The sequence below is a fragment of the Musca autumnalis genome, unplaced genomic scaffold (assembly GCF_047663935.1).
Source record: "Musca autumnalis isolate F117 unplaced genomic scaffold, ASM4766393v1 scaffold_4, whole genome shotgun sequence".
Classification (NCBI taxonomy): domain Eukaryota; kingdom Metazoa; phylum Arthropoda; class Insecta; order Diptera; family Muscidae; genus Musca; species Musca autumnalis.
In genome coordinates this window covers 23240416-23264227 of record NW_027411977.1, presented here as the reverse complement: position 1 = coordinate 23264227, position 23812 = coordinate 23240416, and the positions used below count along the sequence as shown (strand labels likewise).

Here is a 23812-nt window from a genome sequence, read left to right as displayed (position 1 = left end):
CTTTAGCAACTTGTATTCACTGCCCTCCATACGACGGTATAAGTTTCATCAGGGGCAAGTCCATACTTCCTGAGAAAATAGCCTGAAAGTTGCAAAAAACCCCTATGACACCGTGTGAGGAGGTTGGAGGGCAAAATAACTCTCGAACAGGTCTGCCGATTTGGTCCAAAGTTTGGTCTTAGTAATATTTTGTCCAAACATAGTTTAAGTTCGAAGATAAGCTATATCGGTCCACTCCTTCAGGAACCTCCCCCACAAAAGTTCAAAAAATGTTCGGTAAAATTGTGCGTACGATAACTCTTGAAGAGAGTGGCCGAATTGGACCATACTTTACACATCTTAATATATCTACCAGATATAGATCAGGTTCAAATATGGACTATATTTGTCCACTCCATCCGTACCTCCCACACAAAATTTCGGATACATGTTCACTTTAAGACCTGCTTTCGAAACACTTTGATTTTTGTTGAAGCAACTTGCATTCGCTGCCTCAATTGCGATGGTAAAAGTTGTTTCAGGGGCAAGTCCATACTTCTTGAGCAAACATCCCTGAAGTTGTAAAAAACTCCTATGGTACCATATGTAGTGGCTGGAGATCCATTCTTTTTAGTATCTCCTCCGCAAAACTTTTGATCTCTAATCCTAATCAACATTTCTGTCAGTTCAAACGCCCAAAATTCCCTAGATACATGCGTTTTTTTGGGAAAAAATTTTTTCAATATACACAGGCTGAGGGTATATCTCTGTCGGCCAAGCCGACTGATACTTTTTTACTTGTTACGTTTAGAATACGTCCTCATTCGAACTAGTTTTAAGGTTTTACCTCACTTATAGCATGTTTATATTATAATTTTTTGTCCGTTTAACCTCATTACATCATTATACTATAATGACACTGAAGAAGACGAAAATTAATATACTTTTCAAAGGACAATCCAAGAAAATCGACAACATATTATTTTTGTTGTTTTTTTTAATTTACATTTCAGGGAACGTAATTTTCGTCTTGAGGAATCTGTGATCCAGGATTGGATTTTACAAGGTCGAATGATACTACCGACATCACCACCGCATTCCTTGCCATCTATTCATTCGGAATTTGTTGGGAACTTTTCCGGATGTAGCAGGAATGAAATGACAGCCTTAAAACCCAGTATGGACGCAATTGCAAGGGCTTTGGAAGATATTGAAACCACAAATAGTAGAAAACCCTACACCAACAAGTTTCAAATGGCCTTATATCTAGTTAACTACAATGTAGGCCATCCGAAGGATGTCGCCGCATTTTTACGGTATCCGTCTATAATGTACTAGTTGCACAGGACCGTCGGAGGGCCTTATGCGAAGTCCTACAAAATTGCTAAAATTAAAAGGCAAAATAAAACAACAAAAATGGCAATGTCTATGCCAACCAAACAAGTGATTGACAAAAGTACAAAAAAGTTTTACGAATTTTTACAACACAATAAAAAAGGACAAACAAAAGAACAAGAAGATACACTGTCTTTTTATTCTTCGTCTTTTAAGGGAATGCGGGAAAAAAATAGTTTTTTTGTTATTTCTTTATTTTGCTTTTTTTGTGATTTTATCTTATTTTTTATTTTGCTTTTGTTATTTTGTTTTTTTTTTTTTTTTTGTTTTGTGATTTTATTTTTGTGTGTTTGTGCTTAATTTGTATTTTTTTATTTTGGTTTTGTTATTTTTTTATTTTGCTTTTATTTATTGTTTTTGTTCTTAAATAATAAATATTGTTTATAATAACAATAAATGGTTTCATGTTTTAATATATTTAATTTTCATTGGTTCTGATTCAGTTTCCTCTGAACGTTTGCGTTTTTTAGTTCCTCATCATTATTTATAAATGAATGGGCCACCATCTACTCCAAAGTAGATGTCATGAGTACCAACTTGTTGTGTCAGAATGCATCTGAAGGCCTGAATCTTATATACTTTATGGGAAATATCAAGTATTAAGTATCAAATGGGACAAATATCTTAAAAATTCCTTAAAACGACGACGCGTCACTCGTCATTTTGTATGGGGGCTATACAAACGTGGACCATCTTGAAAACTTCCTCCTTATACAACTTGACTGTAAAAAGCGCGAGCCGATATTTTTCAATCTACAAGCTTCGTTCCAGAACTAAAAAGTTTTTACACGTTTGCATGGACCTTCCTCATCTTCGATTTCATCGCATTGCATCATGATGTCTGATGGATGATATTTGACAGAACGGAATTTAATTTTTACCGAAAAATGTTATTTTTTGTAATGGGTGTAGGTGGTTGAATTAAAACGAAAAGTTGTTTGAGACACAGGAATTATAAGACCCTCTGTGATTCTTTTTTACATAATTGCTGTTGCCAGCAAGGAGCGCACCTCAAAACTTTTCGATTTGAGGAATTACCAAGGAGTTACAACATTTAAACCCGGAAAGATGGCAATTTTTTCATGTGACATATCTTCCAGTCATGGCAATGAACATGAGCTGTTTTTTATGTATATGATATACGAAATCCTGGTAATTATCGCCAGGAACACAAAATCATTGAAGATAACTCTGCAGTAATATTTACTTACTTAGCTGGCCCATTACAGAACATTTGTTCTATAGGCCGAACTAAGAAGAGATCTCCATTACTATCTATTTGTTGCTTCGCACTCTGGAATACCGCGCCTTTTCATCTCATCATCCACTTGTTTGCGCCATCTATTCCTTGGCCTGCCAATTCTGCGTGCACCGCCATGTGGCATGTATTCATACGCCTTTTTAGCGGGTTCATCATCGCTCATTCTTATGATATGGCCTAGCCAACGCAATCGCTGCATCTCGATACGTTTAAAAATATTGATGTCGTTGTATAGCAGATACAGCTCGTGGTTCATACGACGTCGATATTCACCGTCAACGCAGATCGGTCCGTAGATCTTTCGAAGAATTTTTCTCTCAAACACACCAAGCAATGCCATGTCTGCTTGCGCAAGTACCCAGGCTTCGGAGCCATACATCAGCACGGGTAGTATCGGCGTTTTGTATAGTGTTATTTTTGTTTGAGGAGACGTGGCTTTGTTTTTAAATTGCTTAAGGGCTGTTTACACCATCTATCAATGTCATATGAGCTGCCATTTCTTTCACCCATTCGACATTCTCTATGTTTGTCAAAATTGGCGTCATCCATACAACTTTCAATTTGCGCGTTCATACCTGCACGTGTTATTTTCGTATGACATAACCTAAAAATATAAAAACAGCTGTTTTTGTCATTATTTACATTTATTGTTGAGTTGCAATTTTGCGCAAATTTTAATTTTGGTTGAAGAAAACTGAAATGGTAGAATTGGTGTTTGGAGTTATAGAGGCATTCATGTTTTTGCCACCAAACAATCATTTCAAAGACTGCTTCTTTCGACCAATCAATCTGAAAGTAACATTATAAACGCCATTTATTTACTTCACTGAATATTTAAATATACATACCTTTCCATTTTCTTTTTTAAAAGATTTTGTTTTTTATTTTTTGTTTGAGAATGTCAGAAAACAGCTGATAAATTTATGTTTACATACGAGAATGCCGTATCAAATAGAGCGCTCCCTAAATGAAAAATTTACATATGAGTTGCCAAATCATTTTGATAGATGAAAATTTTCATAGTGGTTACACTATAGCCCTGTTCCTTTACGTGCAAGAATCTTCAAGTTTTACAACTTTTTACTCGAAAAGCGTTCCTTTACTTCAGACACCATACAATTCATATGGAAGTAGATTACAACTTTTGCTACTTTTGCCAGTTTTACCATTTTCAAAAGTAAAGGAACAGACCATATGTGTACAACATTCGCAGGTAGAAAATTTGGCATCTCATACGACATTGATAGATGGTGTAAACAACCCTTTACTTAAACCATAGTAGCATCTGTTGGCCAATACAATTCTTCTTCTTATTTCACAACAGGATGTTGTTTGTTGTGTTTATGGCAGTGCCGAGGTAGACGAAGTCTTTAACTACCTCAAAATTGTAGGTACCAACTTCCACAGTTGGTCCGAGCTCTATGGACGCTTTGCGCGTCGACACCATCAATTTGGTCTTTTCGCCGTTTACCGCCAGACCCACTTTCGTAGATTCTGCTTCGACCTTCCTAAAGGTATCAGTTACTTCCTTTACTGATCGTCCCATGATGTCTATGTCATCAGCATAAGCAAGTAACATGTGGCTATTGGTGTAAATTGTGTCATTTCCTTTGACATTTGCATCTCGTATTACCTTTTCCAGCAAAATGTTGAATAAGTCACACGAAAGGCTGTCTCCTTGTCTGAAACCTCTTTTGGTACAAAATTCTTCGGAGAGGTTCTTTCCAATTTTAACTGAGGACCTAGTATCAGTTAAAGTCATCTTACAAAGCCGGATGAGCCTTGCGGGGATACCAAATTCAGACATTGCATTGAATACCTTCGATCGGAGGGGACTGTCGAATGCTGCTTTATAATCGACAAAAAGGTGGTAGGTATCGATCTGCATCTCTTGGGTCTTCTCCAGGATTTGCCGCAGGGTAAATATCTGGTCAATGGTGGACTTGCCAGGTCTAAAGCCGCATTGGTATGGTCCAATTATCTCGTTGACCATAGGCTTTAGTCGTTCACACAATATCCCTGACACTATCATATAGGCAATAGGGAGAAGACTTATGCCCCTATAGTTGGAGCATACAGTCTTATCTCCCTTCTTGTGGACGGGACATAGGATGCTCAGGTTCCAATCGTCGGATACGCGTTCTTCCTGCCAGATGGTGCTAACTAGCTGATGCATACACCTTATCAGCGCGTCGCCTCGGGTTTTAAACAGCTCGGCTGGTAAGCCATCGGCTCCTGCTGCTTTATTATTCTTCAGCCGGTTGATTGCTGTTTTTACCTCATCTTGGCCGGGCGGTATACATTCTATACCATCTTCTGAGATTGGGTCTGTGGTTCATCATCTTCGCTACTATTGGATATCAGCAGATTGGAGAAATGTTCCTTCCATATCCTGAGCACGCTATCTGTATCTGTTACCAGATTACCTTGCTGGTCTCTACAGGAGGATGTGCCCGTACCAAAGCCATCTTTTTGATGTTTCACTCTTTGGTAGAATTTTCGGACTTCATTCTGGCTCCTGTACATCTCGATTTTTCACACTCCCGCTTTTCCATTTCTCTCTTTTTCTTGCGAAAAAGACGTTTCTCTTCTCTCCTTTTCTCCCGATATCTCTCTCGTGCGCTACGCGTTGCTACTGATTGTAAAGTAGCTCTATATGCCGCGTTTTTCTCTTCCGTAGCAGCACGACACTCCTGGTCATACCATGAATTCCTTTGTGGAGGTCTCTGGAATCCAAGTATGGATTTTGCGGCTGTTTGCATGGAGTGGGCAATATTTTGCAATTGTGTTGTTATGTTATCGGGACAAGGAGTGCTCGCGTTAAGCAATTTGGCTAGTTAAGTTGAATATGCTGTGGCTATCTGTTGTGTTTGCAGCCTATCGATGTCCAACTTCCGCGTTGTGTCTCTTCGTGCTTTATTTGCAACGTTTAGACGGGTACGTACCTTTGCTACAACAAGGTAGTGGTCCGAATCAATGTCTGCGCCTCGGAACGATCGTACACCCAACACGCTGGATGAATGTCTTCCATCTATCACAACATGATCAATTTGATTACTTGTTCTTTGATCTGGAGACAGCCAGGTGCCATTAAGAATATCGAGATTATTAAATCTGGTACTGCTAACTACCATGTTTTTTGCAGCTGCAAAGTCTATCAGCCTCATACCATTGTCAGATGTTTCACTGTGGAGACGGAATTTCCCGACTGTTGGGCCAAAGATATTCTCCCTTTGGCATTAAAATCGCCTAGAATCATTTTAATGTCATGGGCAGGGCAACGGCCATATGTTTCTTCTAAACGATCGTAAAATATATCTTTGGTCTGTTCGTCCTTTTCTTCAGTGGGAGCATGAGCGCAAATAAAGCTGATGTTGAAGAATTTAGCTTTTATTCGAATTACAGCAAGTCTTCCATTCACTGGATACCAGATGTTTTAGTCTCCGACTAACTACGAATCCGCAACCAAACTCATGCTTTACGTCATGGCAGCTATAATACAGTGCGTCACCTTTAGGTGTTGTTGTGACGCCTTTCCCAATCCATCGTATTTCCTGTATAGCAGTAATACCCAAGTTTTTAACGTTCTTATGGGTGAACGCGCGGCACATGTTAGCTCACTACCTTTAACGGGTGTTAAAGGCAGTTCCCCAGGTGACACCACGGGGAGGTCAGTGTCCACCTGAGATGAAAGAGGGACCAAGATAAATCCTGGGCTTTGCCATGTTAAAACCGGTCAGGACCGTTCCTTGGTATCTTCCATCTCCTACGTCACCCTCTCAGGTGTAAGCACCTTACACTTAAATTTGGTCCAAGAGAACCGTGCATAAAAAAGTTATCTGTCCGTGGAACAAATTGATTATACGAACAGCTGGCAGAAAAATCTGAAATTTTTACCACAAGTAGATCCTCTCGTCCTAATTACAAAAATATAGTTCTTCGGGGGAGGGAAGTCCATACTTCCCGAGAAATGGGCCTTTGAAATTCCCTTGTTTATAACTTCCCCATTTTTGAACGGACAAAAACAATATGGGTACCATTGTAAAGCTTGCGGAATACACTATCATGCATATGTAACCGGCCTTCGGCCAGGGATTTAAGACATTCTCCTATGGACAGGTGCAAATCTCGGGCACGGGAACAAAATTTTCTTTTAAATTGCAATTTTTTCCAAGTAGCCTGCCTTCGGTCGGTTTTTAAGCCTTTTTCTGCTATGGACAGTAGCAAATCTCGGGCACGGGAACAAAATTTTCTTTTAAATTGTAATTTTTTTCCAAACAAGGAAATTTTCGGAACTTCAGATGTTCATATCTGGGGAAGTATGAACTTCCCCCGAAAAGCCTTATATTTTTGTAATCAGGACGAGAAGATCTACCCATGGTAAATTTCAATTTATGCCTTGTTCGTTACCGACCAACATTTAAATACATAATTTTTGTAATAATGGGTTCAAATAAATTAAAAAATAAAGATATCAATTGCTAAAACTGTATGGAAATATACGCTATAGCTTTGTTCCTTTACCTTTTTAATGGTAAAAGAGAAAAGTGTCAAAATTGCTCTAAATTGCTCTCTCATGAAAATTTTTACCAGAAAAGTAAAGGAACGAAAAAATGGTAGATCTAGTAGCAATGTCAACAAGAAACATAAAAAATCGATTTTCTTCTTTTATTTCGCAGTTTTTAATTTTGTTTTGTCAGCTGACGAAATTAGGCCATGTTTATATTAGCCTTTTGCAGGGTTAACCATCTTAATGAAGATTTGTATGACGAATACGCAAAGGAATTGACATTGGGTTTGTTAAATCCGGTTATATATAAACGTACTATTAATACTAATGTAAACTTAGCCATAGTCTCGTGCGTCCTTTAATTACCCTTTATTACGTTGCCACTAATTCCGTTGTATAGCCGTCAATTAAAAGTGTTATCGAAAGTAACACATCGCTAAATTGTTTGTGACCGACCACAGACAGAGTTACCGAGCATTTTCAATATTTGAACTTGCTTGCAACAATTGACAAGGCATGCAACAACTTGGCCATTAAAGTTAAATAAGTGTTCAAATCATACATTGAGATTTGTATAATAAAAGTATATTAACTTAATAACACTTTGTGCCAATAAAGAACTAATAATAATATTCCCCTTTCATTTAATTTCCCCGAAAAAAATCAATTCTTAATTGGATATTTCTCGATTTACTGTGAAATGGCAACTCTAGGCTTTGATTAAAGTTGCAGAGCAAAAAATTGAAATTGCATCAATCATTGTCATTGTTGCGCGTTTATACGTTGTTGTTGAAGGACATTTTATATAAATTACCCGAAAAAAGGAAGAAAAATTTGCCAAATTAAGAAATTCCAGCGGCGCAGTGTAAAAAAGGATCTCAAATTGCAAAAGTACAAAACGAAAAGTAAATTCCAGCAACGAAATAAAAACAAAACTGAAAAAGAGTGTTGTTGAACGCTATTCTATTATAATATTAAATTAAGGTATAAGGTAAAATAAAACTGGTTTAGTTTAAAAATATCCACTGTGTTTAATTGTGGCAATAAATTATTATTGTATTTCAGGGAAAACAAAATCAACAAAATGTCATCCGAAGCACCATCTACTCCCGATAAACTTACCCCCGTCCCGGGTAGGCCACCGCTAAGCCGTGACAACAGTAGCGGCAGTCCCAACTCTTTACAACTGCCAAGTCCAATTATTACAAAACGTACAAGGACAGCTTCAACGTAAGTATATGAAATGTGTTAAAGGAAAAGTGAGTAATTAATTCCCACTCCTCCTAGCATAATCATTATAATACATAATCACATATCAAGTGCTACTGCCCATGCCCATGTGATTATAAAGTCTTTCAATTCAACCTTCAACTTTATTGGAATTGGAAAAATTACGCTCTGTTCTATTAAATAATTTAAATATAATAAAAAAGGGTGTGGTATTTATGAAAAAGAAGATCAATATATCATTTGTCACGAAGTAAATAATTAACTAATTGATATGCTTTGAAAATGTTCGAACATCTTATTCTCTAAAAAGCCCGATAAAACTTTGCGTGTTGCTGTTTGCATCAACACATCACACAGAAACTTCCAATTGGAATCTGTATGTTTGTTTACATTTTTGTATGGAATGATTGTGTGCTTTATTACCCCTTAATTTTTTATCAATTTGTTTATTCGTCGTTGTTGGCTACTCACATTGCAAACCGCAATCTTCTTCTTCGCCTACGTCATTATATGGAATGAAAGATTAAAATTTGGACATTTGCTTGGCAGACATAAAGGCACACATATGTATAAATATTCGTTATAATAGTATCTAATGTCCAGCAATTAAGTTGTTGGTATATTTAAATTTCTCCGAACGATGTTAGCGAAATTGTTGCTCACGTCTTTATAATTGTAGGGCATTTTTTTAATTTTATTGAATGGAACTATTCCAGTTTAAAACCCACTCGCGTATCTCTTTGTCATGTCTATGTTTTGTTGTTGTAGTAAAAAATTCTGCAAACTTGGACTGGCTGCCTCCATAAAGAATGTATAGATGTAAGGCCTCCTAAGGGAGGGCTCTATAGATAAAAGGCCTCTTTAAAGACCCTCCAGAAGGAATATTCTAAAAAGTAGGAGCCCTTTTTAAGGAGTCTTCTATAGGTAGAAGGCCTCCTAAAGGATCCCCTATAGATAGAAGGCCTCCTAAAGTAGTATTGCGTAAATAGAAGGCCTTCTAAAGTAGTATTCCGTAAATAGAAGGCCTCATTAAGGAGTCTTCCACAAATAGAAGGCCCCTCTGAATGAGTCTTCTATAAATGGAAGGCCTTCGACAAGGATCTTTTATATATATAAAGCCTTCTGAAGGATTCTTTCATAAGTAGAAGGCTTCCTAAAGGAGTCTCCAATAGATAGAAAATCTCCTAAAGGAGCCTTTTATAGACAGAAGCCCTCCTGAACACGTCTTCTATAGGCAAAATGCCTCATAACGGAGTCTTCTATAGATAGAAGCCTTCTAAAGAAGTCTTATATAGATAGGAAGCTTCTACAGGAGTTTTACATAAATAAAAGACCTTATACTGGGACATTATACAAGGCCTCTTAAAGAAGTCTTCTATAGATGGAAGACCTCCAAAGGGGTCTTCTATAGATAGAAGTCATCCTAAGTGAGTCTTATATAGATATAAGTCCTCTTAAAATAGTCTTCTATAGATAGAAGGTATCTTAAATGAGTCTTCTATAGATAGAAGGTATCTTAAATGAGTCTTCTATAGATGGAAGGCCTCCTAAAAGGAAAGCTAGAAGCCCTCCTAAAAGAGTCTTCTGTGGATAGAAGGTCTCCAAAAATGTCTTCTCTAGATAAAAGGGGTCCTAAAAGAAGTCTTCCACAGAGAGAAGGCCCCCTACATGGACCTTGTATGGATAGGAGACCTCCTAAAAAAGATCTATACATAGCAGGTCCCTAAACGAGTCTTCTATAGATAGAACTCCTAAAGGAGTCTCCTATAGATAGAAGCCCTCCTGAATACGTCTTCTGTGTATAATAAAAGTATATTAACTTAAGAACACTTTGTGCAAAAAAAGAATGTATAGATGTAAGGCCTCCTAAGGGAGGGCTCTATAGATAAAAGGCCTCTTTAAAGACCTCCAGAAGGAATATTCTAAAATGTAGGAGCCCTTTTAAAGGAGTCTTCTGTAGATAGAAGGTCTCCTAAAGGATCCCATATAGATAGAAGGCCTCCTAAAGTAGTATTCCGTGAGTAGAAGGCCTCCTAAAGGAGTCGTCCATAAATAGAAGGCCCCCTGAAGGGGGGGCCTTCTGAAGGAGTCTTTCATAAGTAGAAGGCCTCCTAAAGGGGTTTTCTGTAGATAGAAGGCTTTAAAAGGTGTCTTCTATAGATGGAATCCTCTTAAAAGAAGTCTCCAATATATAGAAAATCTCCTAAAGGAGTCTCCTATAGATAGAAGCCCTCTTGAACACATCTTCTATAGGCAAAAGACCTCATAACGGAGTCTTCTATAGATAGAAGGCCTTTTAAAGAAGTCTTATGTAGATAGAAAGCTTCTAAAGGAGTTTTACATAAATAGAAGACCTTCTACTGAGACATTATATATGTAGAAGGACTTCTGAAGGAGTCTTCCATAAATAGAACGGCTTCTAAAGAAGTCTTCCATAAATAGAAGGCCTTCTAAAGGAGTCTCCTACAGATAAAAGACCTACTAAAGGTGTCGTCCATAGGTAGAAAACATCCTCAAGGAGTCTTCTATAGATAGAAGGCCTCTCTGAAAGAAGTCTTCTTTCTATAGATATAAGACCTCCTAAGGGGGTCTTCTATAGATAAAAGGCATCCTAAATGAATCCTACATAGATTTAAGTCCTCTTAAAAGAGTCTTCTATGGATAGAAGGTATCTTAAATGAGTCTTCTATAGATAGAAGGCCTCCTAAAAGGAACTTTTAAAGATAGAAGACCTCCTAAAAGAGTCTTCTATGGATAGAAGGTCTCCAAAAATGTCTTCTCTAGATAAAAGGTCTCCTAAAAGAAGTCTTCCACAGAGAGAAGGCCTCCTACAGGGACCTTCTATAGATAGGAGGCCTCCTAAAAGAGTCGTCTATAGATAGCAGGCCCCTAAACGAGTCTTCTATAGACAGAAGAACTCCTAAAGGAGTCTTTCAAAGATAGATGAACTCCTAAAGGAGTATTCTATACACAGAGGAACTCCTAAAGGAGTCTTCTATAAATTAAAGGCCTCTTAACGGAGTCTTCTATAGATAGAAGACCTCATAAAGGTGTCTTTCATAGACAGAAGGCCTTATAATTGAGTCTTTAATAAATAATGGACTGTAACTTGCTTAACGCGAGCACTCCTTGTCCCGATAACATAACAACACAATGGCAACATATTGCCCACTCCATGCAAACAGCCGCAAAATGCATACTTGGATTCCAGAGACCTCCACAAAGGAATTCATGGTATGACCAGGAGTGTCGTGCTGCTACCGAAGAGAAAAATGCGGCATATAGAGCTACTTTACAATCAGTAGCAACGCGTAGCGCGCGAGAGAGATATCGGGAGAAAAGGAGAAAAAAAAACGGCTTTTCCGCAAGAAAAAGAGAGAAATTGAAAAGCGGGAGTGTGAAAAAATCGAGATGTACAGGAGACAGAATGAAGTCCGAACATTCTACCAAAGAGTGCAACATCAAACAGATGGCTTTGGTACAGGCACATCCTCCTGTAGAGACCAGCAAGGTAATGGAAGGAACATTTCTCCAATCTGCTGGTATCCAATAGTAGCGAAGACGATGATACCACAGATACAATCCCAGAAGATGGTATAGAATGTATACCGCCCGGCCAAGATGAGGTGAAAACAACAATCAACCGGCTGAAGGATCATAAAGCAGCAGGAGCCGATGGCTTACCAGCCGAGCTGTTTAAAACCGGAGGCGACGCGCTGATAAGGTGTATGCATCAGCTAGTTAGCACCATCTGGCAGGAAGAACGCGTACCCGACGATTGGAACCTGAGCATCCTATGTCCCAAGGAGATAAGACAGTATACTATAGGGGCATAAGTCTTCTCCCTATTGCCTATAAGATAGTGTCAGGGATATTGTGCGAAAAACTAAAGCCAATGGTCAACGAAATAATTGGACCATACCAATGTGGCTTTAGACCTGGCAAGTCCACCATTGACCAGATATTTACCTTGAGACAAATCCTAGAGAAGACCCAAGAGATGCAGATCGACATATTTCACCTTTTTGTCGATTATAAAGCAGCATTCGACAGTCCCCTCCGTTCAAAGGTATTCCACGCAATGTCTGAATTTGGTATCCCCGCAAAGCTCATCCGGCTTTGTAAAATGACTTTAACTGATACTAGGTCCTCAGTTAAAATTGGAAAGAACCTCTCCGAAGAATTTTGTACCAAAAGAGGTTTCAGACAAGGAGACAGCCTTTCGTGTGACCTATTCAACATTTTGCTGGAAAAGGTAATACGAGATGCAAATGTCAAAAGAAATGGCACAATTTACACCAATAGCCACATGTTACTTGCTTATGCTGATGACATAGACATCATGGGACGATCAGTAAAGGAAGTAACTGATACCTTTAGGAAGGTCGAAGCAGAATCTGCGAAAGTGGGTCTGGCGGTAAACGGCGAAAAGACCAAATTGATGGTGTCGACGCGCCATAGAGCTCGGACCAACTGTGAAAGTTGGTACCTACAATTTTGAGATAGTTAAAGACTTCGTCTACCTCGGCACTGCCATAAACACAACAAACAACATCAGTTGTGAAATAAGAAGAAGAATTGTATTGGCCAACAGATGCTACTACTATGGTCTAAGTAAGCAATTTAAAAACAAAGCCACATCTCGTCAAACAAAAATAACACTATACAAAACGCTGATACTACCCGTGCTAATGTATGGCTCCGAAGCATGGGTACTTGCGCAAGCAGATAAGGCAGTGCTTGGTGTGTTTGAGAGGAAAATTCTTCGAAAGATCTACGGGCCGATTTGCGTTGACGGTGAATATCGACGTCGTATGAACCACGAGCTATATAAGCTATACAAAGACATGAATATAGTTAAACGTATCGAGATGCAACGATTGCGTTGGCTAGGCCATATCATGAGAATGAGCGATGATGAACCCGCTAAAAAGGCGTATGAATACATGCCACATGGCGGTGCACGCAGAATCGGCAGGCCTAAGCTTCGATGGAGCAAACAAGTGGATGAAGAAATGGAAAGGCGCGATATTCCAAAAAGTCAAGCGAAAAACAGAGAGGAATGGAGATCTTTTCTTAGTTCGGTCTATGGAACAAATGTTCTGTAATGGGTCAACTAAGTAAGTAAGTAAGGACTGTAATATTTTCATTCCAATTTGGCACCGCATTGCCACAGAGTGGCCTATTGCTTTATAAGAGGACCATAAGGTTTCTTTGTTAACACCTCTAGAGCTGCCGGCTAGCGACTTGAGGACCTTCTTTCCATTTCTGATCTTGTCACAAATAGCTGTGCCAACGTCCAATGTGTAATTAGTGGCTCGAATTAGGACTACATCGTCGTATATGTTTAGGGGAATCTTATTTCAGCCATTCAGTGCGGCAATCGATTTAGCGGAGGATATATTTGTTAGATGGAAGAAATGTACCGATACATAAATATTTAACCTATCACCAAATGTCATCGATAAAAGGGCCTGACGTGAAGATCATACAATCACCCGCATATGTTACGATCTCTATGTTGTCTGGAGGGTGTAGAAAGACTACAGATTAAACAAATCCGGAGATATCACCTCGCCTTGGCAGTGGCAATATCCCCGAGACCTTTTGGTTTGGCCTGGATAGAGATGAACCCATGAGGATATACGGAATGAGTGCACCTTCAAAGCATGTTGTTGTTCACCATCCCGAATTTCTCTACTTGTCCATTTGGGAAAGTCTTTTTCAGTAGTTTATCAGCATTAAATGATGGGACATTGTCAATCGCCTAAGGCAGACTCATTTCTATATTTTATTAATATTTTATCTATATATTTATATCTCTTTACATTATAGTTCCGCTCGTGCTATGGAAAACCCCATAGTAACCGGTACTGTAAAATCATTTAGTCGAACTAAGGGACATGGTTTCATTACACCCAAAGATGGTGGGGAAGATCTATTCTGTCATATATCTGAGTAAGTTGAAACACATCAAAATCCTTTGATAAAATTTGTTTTCTAATTCTTATTTGTTTGTATCCTTCTCCATCTTAGCATCGAAGGAGAATTTGTGCCTATGGAGGGTGATGAAGTGAAATATCGCCTATGTTCCATACCTCCTAAACATGAAAAATTCCAAGCTGTTCATGTGAATATTATCAACTTAACACCCGAAGTCCATCATAGATGGGAAGAATAAAACGCAAAAGCGAGTCATAAATTTGTTACAACAATCTAAAATAAAACACTGTAAAAACAATGTGAATGAACACCACACAGTGAACAATAATTATGTAGCCACAAGCCTGCCGTCAACAATAACAATTTATATTCCAATCAAGAAATGAATTTCTTTTTTAGAATTTACATTATTGGAAACAAATCAATAGCACAGCGAAAAAAAGATAACAAAACAAAAAACATAATGCCTCATTTTAAAAGCCAGAACAGAAAAAAAAAACTTCAAATTTTAATGAATTTTAGATTTGTAAGCGCACACAAAATATTGTTTATTACTTTTGTTTGTATTTTTTTCTTTTGTAATAATCGAATGCAATGCATAATTAACGAAAACTAATAAAAGGAAACATTAAATAAAATTGTGCGAGGGTGAATTGGTTTTAATGAAAAGATGTGGAGAACAAATAAGAGTGTAGAAATCTTAATGGGATAGAGAATTTAATAATTCACAATAAGTAAAAACCGTTTGGAGCTAAAACCACTCGTGTATGTTTCCGCTGAGATGCATAAAGTGGTCTCCGAGTATTTCACGCTAATAGGCTCGTTGATCAAGAGCAGCCATGCACGCGTCTTTACGAAAAAGTTAACAACAACTCTCTTTCCTATACAAAAACCCAAAATAGCAGTCTCTTCTTGTGCACCATTGATCTAGAGCTTCGATCTCTCCTGACATGCCTGGGTGGGGGAAGCCTTTCCACTAAATAGTGGCAAGGGTGCTCAAGGCGGTAACAACCAAGCAGGTACTGCACAGACAACATCTTGTTGTCTCGTCTTCTCATGAAGATGGCCCACTGTCATCATGAGGAGGCACTCTGTTGCCGTCTCAGGTCGGCATCCTGGCGCCTAATTATGTGATTCGATATCGAGTTGTTTTGTTATCGAGTTATTGAGCATAAATTTGCGAGAAATTACTCGTTGCTAAATTGCCTATCGTAAACCAACAAAATGAAAGACTTCTTAATGTCTTTTTGTAGAAAATGTAAAAATTGTTGTTTGTTGTCGGTTTGTAGAAGAACAAGTAAAAAAGTATCAGTCGGCTTTGCCGACAGAGATATACCCTCAGCCTGTGTATATTGAAATAATTTTTTTCCAAAAAACGCATGTATTTAGGGAGTTTTAAGAATTTTGGGCGTTTGAACTGACAAAAATGTTGATTAGGATTTAATATCAAAAGTTTTGCGGAGGAGATACTAAAAAGAATGGATCTCCAGCCACTATATATGGGTTTTTTAGAACTTCAGGGATGTTTGCTCAAGAAGTATAAACTTGCCCCTGAAACAACTTTTACCATCGCAATTGAGGCAGCAATGCAAGTTGCTTCAACAAAAATCAAAGTGATTCGAAAGCAGGTCTTAAAGTGAACATGTATCCGAAATTTTGAGTGGGAGGTACCGGATGGAGTGGACAAATATAGTCCATATTTGAACCTGATCTATATCTGGTAGATATATTAGGATGTGTAAAGTATGGACCAATTCGGCCACTCTCTTCAAGAGTTATCGTACGCACAATTTTTCCGAACATTTTTGAACTTTTGTGGGGGAGGTACCTGAAGGAGTAGACCGATATAGCTCATCTTCGAACTTAAACTAAGTTTGGACAAAATATTACGAAAGCCAAAATTTGAACCGAATCGGTTCATCCCTTCGAGAGTTATCGTGCGCTCCAGCCAGACAGACAGACAGACGGACGGACATTGCTCAATCGACTCCAAATTGTCTGAAACACATTTCGTCCAAACATACTTGGGGTCTAAAACCATTATTTCGATGAGGCACATTTTGCCCGTATGAAAGTGTATATGAAGAAAGGACAAAATTTTTTAGTTTTCCACAAAAAAAAAATTTAAAATTTTTTTTTAAGCTACATGAATGATTTTTGGTACATAGATTGGGAAAAAAATCCCATTCTGAAATCTGTTCGAGATACTAATTTTGGTTGTTGCGCGCAAAAGTTATGGCGGTTTCAATTCTGATAAAAAGAAAAAAATCTTTAAAAGACTCTAATCATTATATTGAGAAACTCTCTTAATTAGGGGCTCCCTACATACTATATGGTTACTGAGGTTCCATAACATCAGTGAAAAAGTTGTAAATTTTCGCGGAAATTAGGAAAGCATTCAAAACAATTGGTAGTTTACAACTTGTTCTAATAAAATTCAAGCTGTTTATGCATCTGAAAAATATATAAAAAATATGTACGTAATCTAAACATTGCGAAAATTCAAATGAAACCAAAACTATACAAATCCGTTTAGCGGTTTGCATATTATAGCAAAAAACAAAAAATATATTGAGGAAATTTATAAAATTTTTGTAAGAGAAAATATTTATTAAAATTTATTTTGTGAGTTAGTTGAACAAAATGTAAGAAAAATAGTTCGGAGTTTTTCTTCTATTTTAGTTAAATTCCACGCAATTAATCACATTTTTTATTCTAATCACTTCTCGAAAACACGCTAACATCTAGCAGAAGATATGGATATCTTTAAAATAAATGTTGGGTTCCTTTAAATGGGGTATAATCTTGAAATAAAATTGTATCGGGTAATGTTCATTTTGAAATGCGTGTAAATCGCGAAATCCTCAAAATCACTTGATGCGCATGCGGTTTACCAATACAGCGAATTCTTCTCTTTTAATTTGTACACATTTGCCAGGATTTACTTTGGCCGCTAAGATGTAGCATCGTCTGCAGTTTAGTGTGCAACAAACTGTATTACGCTTATATTTTGCACAAAGTGCATACACTTTTTATGCGCATCCGATTTCACTATCAACCATGAAAAAATACATCGATCTAAACATATTTCAATAAAATCCATCAAGAACCGTGGATGTAGTATCACACAGTATTTTTTGGATAAATCGGAGACAGCTCCCATGCCACTAAATTTTTCAAACCGCTGTTTTCGCACAAACGCGAGTGATGATTCACTTTCTTCATTGAAATGGAAACGATCCACATAAAACGCGAATTAGTCAGCGATATTTTGAAAAACATTTTTCGCAAATTTTTCAATTTTTGCAGTAGCCATTTCCGCCGTTCTAGTAGGTGGATTTTTACGATCTGTTATTCATATGATCCGGATCGTCGAAAAACTAAAATATCGCGGGGTACCAGCACACTCAAAACGATATTGTAAATACTGTACCCAAAAAATAGGTTTTTTAGAACAAATATCGCACTAAATTTTGGCCTTTGGCAGTAGATTACTCTGCTTCTGTCTGGGCTACATACTTAATATACATATCAGATTATGCAAAATCGCGAGTTCTTTAGTCCTATAATTGGTTTTTCGAAATATCCGAATGCGCGTCCCAGTTACATAAAAAATACAAAAAACACCTGAAATCCGGCTTCAAAATGTCAGCATCCATAAATGGTGGATGCAGTGGAAATTTTGGAAAGTGATACATTAGAAGTGTAATCTTCATTTTGTATTCTCCAACTTTTACTTTGGACAGATGTCCGTCATTTGAATGGTTTAATCAGAAATCGAATAGCAATGTAAAAAACCTGTTTAGATTCAACGTTTTTTACCTATGGTTTTTCTTTTACGCGGTCGTAACTACCACGTAAATTAATTTTTTTTTGCTAAATTTTTGAGCTTTGTACAAAAACATCTAAATTAATCCAGCAATAGTCATAGTTACTGGTAAACTACAATAGTTCGCGTATTATAATAGTGCAAACCTTGGCTTCATGGAAACTAAAAAATTTTGACTTTTCCTCATATACCCTTCATAGCCTAAAGGCTGAGGGTATAAAAAATTAGTAAAAAAAATCTCAGCATTTTTTTAACACAAAATAATAAGAAAAATTGAGGAAAGTCATATTCTTTGGCCTGCCAATTCTGCGTGCACCGCCAAGCGGCTCACATTTATACGCCTTTTTAGCGGGTTCATCATCGCTCATTCTTATGATATGGCCTAGCCAACGCAATCTTTCGAAGAAATTTTCTCTCAAACACACCAAGCACTGCCTTATCTGCTTACGCAAGTACCCAAGCTTCGGAACCATACATCAGCACGGGTAGTATCAGTGTTTTGTAAAGCGTTATTTTTGTTTAACGAGATGTGGCTTTGTTTTTAAACTGCTTACTTAAGCCAAAGTAGCATCTGTTAGCCAATACAATTCTTCTTTTTAATTCACAACTGATGTCGTTTGATGTGTTTATGACGCTGCCGAGGTATACGAAGGCTTTTACTACCTCAAAATTATAGAAACCAACGTCAACAGTTGGCCCGATCTCTATGGACGATTTGCGCGTCGACACCATCACCTTAGTCTTCCCGCCGTTTACCGCCAGACCCACTTTAGCAGATTCTCCTTCGACCTTCATAAAGGTATCGGTTACTTCTGTTACTGATCGTCCCATGATGTCTATATCATCAGCATAAGCCAGTAACATGTGGCTATTGGTGTAGATTGTGCCACTTCTTTTGACGTTTGCATCTCGAATAACCTTTTCCAGCAGAATGTTGAAGAGATCACACGAGAGGCTTTCTCCTTGCCGGAAACCTCTTTTGGTACAAAATTCTTCGGAGAGGTTCTTTCCTATTTTAACTGAGGATCTCGTGTCAGTTAAAGTCATTTTACAAAGCCGAATGAGCTTTGCGGGGATACCAAATGCAGACATGGCCTGGAATACCTTTGAACGTGGGCTGTCGAAGACTGCTTTATAATCGACAAAAAGGTGGTAGGTGTCGATCTGCATCTTGGATCTTCTCCAGGATTTGTCTCAAGGTAAATATCTGGTCAATGGTGGACTTGCCAGATCTAAAGCCGCATTGGTATGGCCCAATTATCTCGTTGACCGTAGGCTTTAGTCGTTCGCACAATATCCCTGACACGATCTTGTAGGCAATTGGGAGTAGACTTATGCCCCTATAGTTAGAGCATACAGTCTTATCTCCTTTCTTATGGACGGGGCACAGGATACTCAGGTTCCAATCGTCGGGTACTCGTTCTTCCTGCCAGATGGTGCTAACTAGCTGATGAATACACCTTTTATCAACGTGTCGCCTCCGGTTTTGAACATCTCTGCTGGTAAGCCATCGGCTTCTGCTGCCTTATTATTCTTCAGTCGGTTTGCTGTCTTTACCTCATCTTGGCTGGACGGTATACATTCAATACCATCTTCTGGGATAGGATCTGTGGTACCTTCGTCGTCTTCGCTGGATACCAACAGATTTGAAAAATGTTCTTTCCTCATTCTGAGTACACTATCTGTATCAGTTACCAAATTACCTTGCTGGTGTCTACAGGAGGAAGTGCTTGTACCAAAGCCATCAGTTTGATACTTCACTCTTTGGTAGAATTTTCGGACTTCATTCTGGCTCCTGTACATCTCGATTTTTTCACACTCCCGCTTTTCCATCTCTCTCTTTTTCCTGCGGAAAAGACGTTTCTCCTCTCTCCTTTTCTCACGATATCTCTCTCGTGCGCTACGCGTTGCTACGGATTGTAAAGTAGCCCTATATGCAGCATTTTTCTCTTCGGTAGCAGCACGACAATCCTGATCATACCATGGATTCCTTGGTGGAGGTCTCTGGTATCCAATTATGGATTTTGCGGCTGTTTGCATTTAGTGGGTAATACTTTCCATTGCTCTGATATATTATCGGGATGAGGAGTGATTTGATTAAGCAATTGGGCTAGTTGAATGGAATATGCTGTGGCTATCTGTTGTGATTGCAGCTTACTTACTTTGTTTCCTACGTTTAACCGGGTGCGTACCTTTGCTGCAACTAGGTAGTGGTCCGAGTCTATGTTTGCTCCTCGGAACGAGGACACGCTCGATGAATGTCTTCCATCTATCACAACGTGATCAATTTGATTTCTTGTTTTCTGATCTGGAGACAGCCAGGTGCCCTTATGGATGTCGAGATGTTTAAATCTGGTGCTGCTAACTACCATGGTTTTAGCCGCTGCGAAGTCTATCAGCCTCATGCCATTGTCAGATGTTTCATTGTGCAGACTGAATTTTCCGACTGTTGGGCCAAAGATATTCTCCTTTCCAATTTTGGCATTAAAATCGCCTAGAATAATTTTAATGTCATGGGCAGGGCAACGGTCATATGTTTCTTCTAAGCGCTCGTAAAATATATCTTTGGTCTGTTCGTCCTTTTCTTCAGTGGGAGCATGAGCGCAAATAAAGCTGATGTTGAAGAATTTTGCTTTTATTCGAATTGTAGCAAGTCACGGGTGTGAAGCTGAAGACCAGGTGTTTTAACCTCCGACCAACTACAAATCCGCAACCAAACTCATGCTTTATGTCATGGCAGCTATAATACAGTGCCTAACCTTTAGGTGTGGTTGTGACGCCTTTCCCGTTCCATCGTATTTCCTGTATGGCAGTAATGTCGGCCTTGTACTTTTCAAGTACATCTGCCAATGCGTAAACTGCACCTTCTCTTTAAAGAGTGCTAACATTCCAGGTGCAGATTCGCAGATCATGGTCCTTAAAACGTTTGCGGGGGTCGTCAACTTTAGAGGGATTTGTTTTTCTTTTGTTTTTTTTCATAGTAGGCTGCTTTTCTAGGAGAGGGTTACTAACCCGGCGCCCACACCCAAGTTTTTAACGTTCTTATGGGTGAACGGCACATGTTAGCTCACTACCTTTAACGGTTGTTAAAGGCAGCTCCCCAGGTGACACCACGGGGAGGTCAGTGTCCACTTGTCACCCATTATTATTATTAACCCAGATATGCCCAAGGCTTGATAGTAACCATGATCATTTTTTACAAATTTTTTCTACATTTTTCTCAAAAAAAATTAAAATTTTTTGTACACTAGATGTAGCCTTGAGATCAGAAATAAAAACGTTACTTTGATAAAGCTGACATGTCATGAAAACAAGAATTTTTTGTGTCATATATATAGGACATTGGGCATATGTGGGTTAAAACATATTTAGATAAATAAAAGAAAATATAAAGTAGAGTTGTTAAATCTAGTGAACTAGTTCAGTACCATAGTTCCTTTGCTAATGAGTTATTTCATTTCATTTCATTTATTTCACATGTAATTTGAGGCGATGGGGTCCATAAATAAAAAAATTACAATATATGTATGTACGCATTAAGCTAAACCTTAAACAGGAAAAACTACTCCATTTTTTATAAGTAAACATTAAAAATTCTTAAAATAATTTCTTAAAATATTATTGTATTAAATAAAAATATAAATAAACTATAAAAAATAGTAATTATCCTTCCTCAAGGAAAAATGCGCATAAGCAAGATAACTAATACTACACCACATTAGGCATAACCACAAAAAACAATTTTTTTTCCTTTTATGACTGCCTTCTCAGAGGCATTAATGAAAATTAATGTATATGTACTAGAAAAATTCGTTTCAATAACACTATTTGAAATGCTGAAGAAGTTTGTTAGAGTACGTAGTATACGAAACACCAAAATTTTCTAACGCAGGGGGCAAAACATTATATAGACGAGCCATTCTAACTAGGAATGACGTATCCATTAAATGAACAACTAGGGGAATTTGCAACTGAAAGCTTCTTGACGAATGAAAAAACACAAAGGCCCTTACCAGAAATTTCGGACATTGAGAAACAATTAGCTTGAAAAACATGAGCAACAACCGACAGTTCAGAAAGGAGGAAAACGAACAGCCCAGAAATTTGTGCACATACTGCGATATATGTGAACGGCTTTTCAAACCATAAATGTACCGCACCGCTCGGTTCAAAGACAGCTGTACTAAGTTCAAACAACACTGTGCCGTACCCGAATAAATTTTAAAACAATACAGTATAGATGGAAGAACAAGAGCCTTAACTAAACGCTCTTTGACAAAAGATGGCAAAGACAAATCAGTGCTGTAAAGAGATCTTAGGGCCCAATTTACTCTCGACACCACACGAGTTATATGCTGTGTAAAGGAAAGCTTATTGTCTAGTATAACACCGAGGCATTCAAGCTGCCCAACATATTCAATAAGCGCACCAGCATACATTACATGAACATTTATACTACTACACGTAGAAAACAAAAGAGCTTTACTTTTTAACGCATTAACCTTAAGCTTGCTGTCATCTATCCACTTATGCAGCAAATCCATAACTAGATCTACCTGAGATTGCAACACAGAGGGAAATCTCGAATCTCCTTTAAACACTAACTGAAGATCATCAGCAAAAGCGAACGGGACACACCAACTCTCCAACTTTGCAAAAAGATCGTTCATGTAAATAACAAATAGGAGAGGTCCCAAAACAGACCCTTGGGGCACTCCACTACTCACCGCAAGCTGGCCACTACACCTGCCACCCACACTAACCAACTGACTCCTACCATTTAGATAGGACCACAACAAAGAACAGCACTGCCTGAAAAATTATACATGCATTGTAACTTCCCCAAAAGTGTGGCGTAATGAACTCGGTCAAACGCTTTTTCCAAGTCCAGCGACACATGAATACAAAACCGGGTTCCACCATAATTGGCTCGAATTTCATCAGTCAAGCCTGCTAGAACTGCTGCTACACTTCTATTATTTCTAAACCTACACTGAGAATCATGGAAAAGGTTATTATTTTCAAAGTAAAACAACATTTGTTTTTTTAGAATGTGTTCGACGATTTTAGAACAAACTGATAACATTGAAATCGGCCGAAAATCAGACGCATTTTTCTTTTCTACTGACACAATTTTAGAAGTCTTCCACACTTTAGGGAAAACAGAAGTTGTTAATATGCTATTAACAACATGTAAAAATATGTAGAAATTAGCGGATAAACTGTTTTAACATACTTTAGTGTGTAACCATCTAAACCCGCTGCATTCGACTTAATTGACATTAACGCTTTGGTCAAGTCCTCAAGACTAACACAAGAGAACCAAAACTCTTTACTCCCCCCATTCGCTGCAAACAATGATCCATGTGCTTCCCTTTTTTGCCCTTACTACAGACCTAGCCTTGTTTCTCGCTCTACAGAGCGATAACAAAGAGATAATAGCTGTGTTCCTTTACATAACTGCGGTTCCCATTTGTACCATTTGTTACCATTTTTAACCTGCAAAGCGTTCCTTAACCCCGAAAAGTGGCAAAACTGGAAGCAATTTTTGAGAGAGTGAGAGGGGAGAGAGAGCGAAAATGACTTTCTCTTCTACCACAGGTTACCAGCAAAATTTGTGCAGATAAAAAATGGCAGAACTGATTTTTCGACTTTTGTTTGATTA

At 38.1% G+C, this 23812-nt stretch overlaps 1 protein-coding gene across 2 annotated transcripts; it reads left to right on the top strand.

The window, feature by feature from the left end:
- The first annotated feature begins 7863 nt into the window (after positions 1-7863).
- On the top strand, positions 7864-14956 carry LOC141401846 (cold shock domain-containing protein CG9705). Of its 2 annotated transcripts, none has more exons than XM_073982369.1 (4): positions 7864-8136; positions 8211-8375; positions 14211-14333; positions 14412-14956. In XM_073982369.1, exons 2-4 carry the CDS (start codon positions 8230-8232, stop codon positions 14554-14556), a joined length of 414 nt encoding a protein of 137 aa, XP_073838470.1. In that variant the 5' UTR covers positions 7864-8136; positions 8211-8229; the 3' UTR covers positions 14557-14956. The 2 variants fall into 2 exon arrangements, with proteins under 2 accessions (XP_073838470.1, XP_073838471.1); XM_073982370.1 differs by having other exon boundaries at positions 7873-8129.
- Positions 14957-23812: the final 8856 nt, after the last annotated feature.